The sequence below is a fragment of the Parus major genome, chromosome 3, assembly GCF_001522545.3.
Source record: "Parus major isolate Abel chromosome 3, Parus_major1.1, whole genome shotgun sequence".
NCBI lineage: Eukaryota > Metazoa > Chordata > Aves > Passeriformes > Paridae > Parus > Parus major.
The window spans coordinates 42,097,069-42,102,292 of record NC_031770.1 but is presented as its reverse complement, the minus strand read 5'-3'; the positions used below and the strand labels follow the sequence as shown (position 1 = coordinate 42,102,292).

At 54.2% G+C, this 5,224-nt stretch overlaps 1 protein-coding gene across 1 annotated transcript; it reads right to left on the bottom strand.

The window, feature by feature from the left end:
• Positions 1-2,874: 2,874 nt before the first annotated feature.
• ACTA1 (actin alpha 1, skeletal muscle) lies at positions 2,875-5,218 on the bottom strand. The gene is made up of 7 exons (XM_015623359.2): positions 5,136-5,218; positions 4,913-5,055; positions 4,427-4,751; positions 4,123-4,284; positions 3,715-3,906; positions 3,414-3,595; positions 2,875-3,291 (listed from the first exon to the last, which is right to left on the bottom strand). The coding sequence occupies exons 2-7, from the start codon at positions 5,039-5,041 to the stop codon at positions 3,148-3,150; spliced, it is 1,134 nt and encodes a 377-aa protein (XP_015478845.1). The 5' UTR covers positions 5,042-5,055; positions 5,136-5,218; the 3' UTR covers positions 2,875-3,147.
• Positions 5,219-5,224: the final 6 nt, after the last annotated feature.

Genomic DNA, 5,224 nt, shown 5'->3' with positions numbered 1-5,224 from the left:
TAAGCCTCCCTCCCACAGTACCTGAGTGTCCTGCATCCTTCCTTCTCTCCCCTTTTACTCCTCTGATGTCCCATTTGTCCCTTTACCTTTCTCAAAACAGAGGATGATGGTCTTGGGGATCTTTTGGGTCCTGGGGATCCTTTGCCTGCTGCCAACAGCACTGTTAGAGGTGCAGGGAGGGTAATGAAATTATTGAGAACTGCGCAACAACCCAGACCACTGTGCACAAGCAAAATTTTCCAAAACACCTTCCCAATAATGGGGCTTGTGAGCCATATGAAAGTCCAACTCACCTGTTTCCAAATAATCATGTCTTCAATTGCTACAAATATTAAGGAAAACCCCAAGCCCAAATAAAAGGCTGGTTTCAGAATAAAAGAGAGTGTCTAAGTTTGAAATTAAAACCTGAACAGGGTGGTTTCATAGGCTTAAGACTCATGACATCCCTGCTCACTGATTAAGCAACAAAAACAACAAACTAGTCATTTGTAAGAATGTACTTTAGGGGACTTAGCTTCAACTGGATGAAATTGGCACTGGGGCTGCTGGGAATACCTGATGCTGGGGGTGAGAGTGAGAACAAATGCTGCTGTTAGAGGCAGCAGACAATGATGTGACAGTGGCAGCATCAGCCTCTCGGTGCAAGGTAGTGCCTGTGTCACACCCTGACTGCTGAAGGACTCACCTCTGCCCACAGCTGTGTTCATCAGGGGTCCTAAACCCAAGTTTGGCACTGCAAAATATAGGTCTTTATTCAGAAGGAGTAAGCATCTCCTGATCCCTTTGATTTTTATCAGGCTAGAGATGAGTGGCTGGCTCAGCATCACTCCCCCTTTCAAAAATCAGCCTATTCCACTGTGGGTTTAGGGCCATAAATTAAAATTATAGGTGAAAAAGTGGAGTCTGTGAATGCTGTCTAACTCATGAGGCTACTATTCTAAGCTAACTTTTATCTGTGTCTCTAAAACAGTCTTTTAATTAAATAACAGAAGCAGGTCTTAAAATCTATTTCATAGCACCACCCAAGCCACAGCTGAGCCTGAGATCAGGGGTCAAGTACTGAGGACTTAATGTTAGGCACCTCCCAAAATCCCAACAGGGAGTTGACTGGTAGAGTACGTGCCACTACACAAATGGCAATGAAAGTTTGTGTTTGCTTTTTGAGAAGCAGCTGTTTTTTGGGAAACAACTGGCTTCCAGTCCATCCCCAGTCCCTGAGAGCCCTTAGGGCTGCCCCGTGGCCCTCTCTGTCCTCAGATACCAGGGAAGGACCAGGGCAGCTCCTCCCACAGGCTTTTGCTTTGGGATGGTGCTAAACAAGAAAGTGAACTCGTGTGTGGCTCTCACTTTGATGCAAATAAAACCAGCCAAAATGCAAAACAAATGCACCCTTAGCATAGTCACAGCAGAGCAAAAAACCTTCCTGGGCTAGAAGTTTATCTGTAAATCATCTTTTTTCCCCCTGGTACTGCTGTCTCCTGCAGCAAAAGAACACCCCAAAACTCAGGCACTGAGTGGAGTGGCACATTATAATCATCTCATTTATTATTCGTAGGTCCTGCAGCATTTTATGGATTCCATCTGATTTCTTGTTTGGCAGGATAGGAGCATTATAGGGAGACATCCCTGGCTCCAAAAGCCCTGCCTTTAGCAGGACTCACTAACAGGCTGTAAGCCTTTCCTTCCCTCTCTTGGAACAGGGTATTGCTTTTAGACACGTCTTGTCCTGGTTGCTTCAGGGTAATTTGGAGAGGCTCCATATCTAATTTTCCCTATTTCCCTGGGGCTGCCCACACTTCTGGGTTCACTTTAGCATAGGCCTTGCCAGACATTTGATACAAAGGTACAACAGAACTTGCCTTTGTATCACCTTTTGCAATATTAATTTACATTCCCAATTTAGCCATCCAATCTCTTCCCGGAAAATCACAATTGTGAGCAAATAAAAATTCCTGCAGGGTCCTGTGCTCCAGAAGTCCTCCTCCTTCAAAGGCTGGTGGCTCTTGCACATATGCCCTGAGCCTGGAAGATGTGCCAAGCCTGGTGGGGCTTTAGGATGGCTCCCAGAGGGAGTGAAGCTCCCAGAGAGAACACCTGGAGAGTGTGTGTGTGTCTATGAATGCTGGAAATAGAGGGGGGTCCTGGATCCCCCTCACCCCAGTAAGAGAGAAATGAGACAGGCCAGGAGCATCTTTCCCTCCTCCCGTTCTGCTCTGCCTCCTCATTGGCAGCCAGGGTGAGCAAACACTCTCAGCAAGGGGAAGCCCCTGGGATTTTCCTTTGCTCCTAGGGAGTTCCTGAGTACGGGATGTGATCCCGGGAAGGGCTGGTTCAAGGGGCCGAGGAGGGGGGGGTCCCTTCTCAAGCAGCTCCTCGTGCGTGACCACTGGCAAGGGCAAGCGTGTCAGGCAGGGTGAGGAAGTGGCCCTGGCTGCCCTCAGGCCCCCAGGGACAGCACGATGGCAGGTGGGTTACCCATAAGTGGAGTGGAAAGCTCTTTATTTAACCTGCACCCGCCACCTGCCCTCAGCCCCAGCCTTGCCTTCCTCGGGAGCATGCCAGGGCTACTTTTTTGGCAGGCTGAGCCAAAAGAATTATTTTGCAAGCAAAGGCTCCAGGTAACCCTTTCCCGGCCGGAACTGGCACTCTGCAGAGTGTCAGGGCACCCCCCTTGCAGCAGCTTGATGCAGCCACCCCGCACTGCCCTCAGTGCCACCCAGCAGCCTGCACCCCGAGGGGGTCACAGAGCTGGCTGGGGTCCTGTCCCCTCCCAGTCCTGCTCCTGTCTGGGGAGCCCAGCCCCACCGCCCACCACCCTCACGCTGCGTCCACAAGCGACGGAAGAGCCCGAGCAAATGACGACAGACAACGGCATCAGGGAGTGACAGAATGACTGATGATTTAATGCTTCTTGAAGTTTTTTGTTTCCTTCCACAGGGCATTGGTTTTAAAAACAAACAAAACGAGATAAAATAAATTAATTTATGTACACTTTACATACACTGTGTCACGTGGAGCTTTGCAGCAACAGTAACCAGAAATCCTTACAAAATAGAAAGTTACATGGCTGTTGCAGGCCCTCGGCCGCCTGCAACCTTCAAGGTTGTCATCCTGAGCGTGGTTGGCAAAGTGATCATGTAAACATGTTTAGAAGCATTTACGGTGGACAATGGATGGGCCAGCTTCATCGTATTCCTGCTTTGTGATCCACATCTGCTGGAAGGTGGACAGGGAGGCCAGGATGGAGCCGCCGATCCAGACGGAGTACTTACGCTCAGGTGGGGCAATGATCTGGAAAACACCAAGAGAGCTGAAGTGAGCAAACACGACTGCTGCGGGCGGCAGCCCCGGCACAGCCGCAGGAAGGGCGGCAGGAGAAGGCTGCTCCCAGCACCTTCGTGCTCCAGCCTTACCTTGATCTTCATCGTGCTGGGGGCCAGGGCTGTGATCTCCTTTTGCATGCGGTCAGCAATACCTGGGTACATGGTGGTACCCCCGGACATGACGTTGTTGGCGTACAGGTCCTTCCTGATGTCAATGTCGCACTTCATGATGCTGTTGTAGGTGGTCTCATGGATACCTGCGGATTCCATACCTGGGGGCAGCAGGGGGAAACAGGCAGGCACAAGTTAAGGGCAAAGCGAGAGCTCCACGTGGTGACTCTGGGGAGAGGGGAGAGCCGCCGAGGGAAGGGAGAGGGAGGGGGTCACGCACCAATGAAGGAAGGCTGGAAGAGGGTTTCTGGGCAGCGGAAACGCTCATTGCCGATGGTGATGACCTGCCCATCAGGCAGCTCATAGCTCTTTTCAAGGGAGGAGGAAGAGGCAGCGGTGGCCATCTCGTTCTCAAAGTCCAGCGCCACATAGCACAGCTTCTCCTTGATGTCACGGACAATCTCACGTTCAGCTGTCAGGGGGAAGCAAAGGCGTCAGTGTTTGCAGAGGAGGAGGAGCAGGGAGCACTTGCACTGCCTCCATAGGTCTGCTGGGACTCCAGACCACCAGCCACACATCAGCTCCCACCAGAGACCATTTCTGGGACTTGCAGCGGGGTAAGAGCATCTCTAGGAGCGTAAGGGATGGAAGCGAGAGGGAACTTTTTGGAGGAGGGAATGGTGCTTACCTGTGGTGACGAAGGAATAGCCACGCTCAGTCAGGATCTTCATCAGGTAGTCCGTGAGGTCCCGGCCGGCCAGATCCAAGCGCATGATGGCATGGGGCAGGGCATACCCTTCATAGATGGGGACGTTGTGTGTCACACCGTCACCAGAGTCCAGCACGATACCTGGGGAGACAAGAAGCAGCCATCTGAGAGATGTGGCCCACAGAGGGTCCTGCCCTGGGGGGCAGAGCGCTCGTCAGATGTGGGGGACCAGTCCTGGGCGTCCTTGCTTGGGGAAGAGGGGCCAGCAGTAGTTAGCACTCACCAGTGGTACGGCCAGAGGCATACAGGGACAGCACAGCCTGGATGGCCACGTACATGGCAGGGACGTTGAAGGTCTCAAACATGATTTGGGTCATCTTTTCACGGTTGGCTTTGGGGTTAAGGGGGGCCTCAGTGAGCAGAGTGGGGTGCTCCTCTGGGGCGACGCGCAGCTCGTTGTAGAAGGTGTGGTGCCAGATCTTTTCCATGTCGTCCCAGTTTGTGATGATGCCATGTTCAATGGGGTACTTCAGGGTCAGGATACCTCTCTTGCTCTGGGCTTCATCCCCTACGTAGGAGTCCTTCTGACCCATACCCACCATGACGCCCTGCAGGGGGGGAGAGCGGGGGCTCAGCAACCTCTCCACGGGCAGCACCACGGGGCTCCCCAGCAGGACGGGAGGATGCGGCGGGCTGGAAGGCAGCAGGGATCCGCAGCCACGGCTGCGGCAGGGCGTGCGGGGAGGCTCGGAGGGGGAGCGCGCCGTACCTGATGGCGGGGGCGGCCAACGATGGAGGGGAACACGGCCCTGGGGGCATCGTCGCCGGCGAAGCCAGCCTTCACCAGGCCGGAGCCGTTGTCGCACACGAGCGCGGTGGTCTCGTCCTCGTCACACATGGTCTCGGCTGTGTCTGCGGGGACACAGGGCGCCGGGGCTGAGCCTCACGGCCGGCCGGCAGCCGCGGGTGCTGGCGGCGGGGCCGGGGCTTACCTGGGCTGGCTGCGGGCTCCGCGCGTCGGGCAGAGAGAGAGGCTCCCGCTCCTCGCCGGGTCACTCGTGGCCGCCGCGGCCGCCGCCGA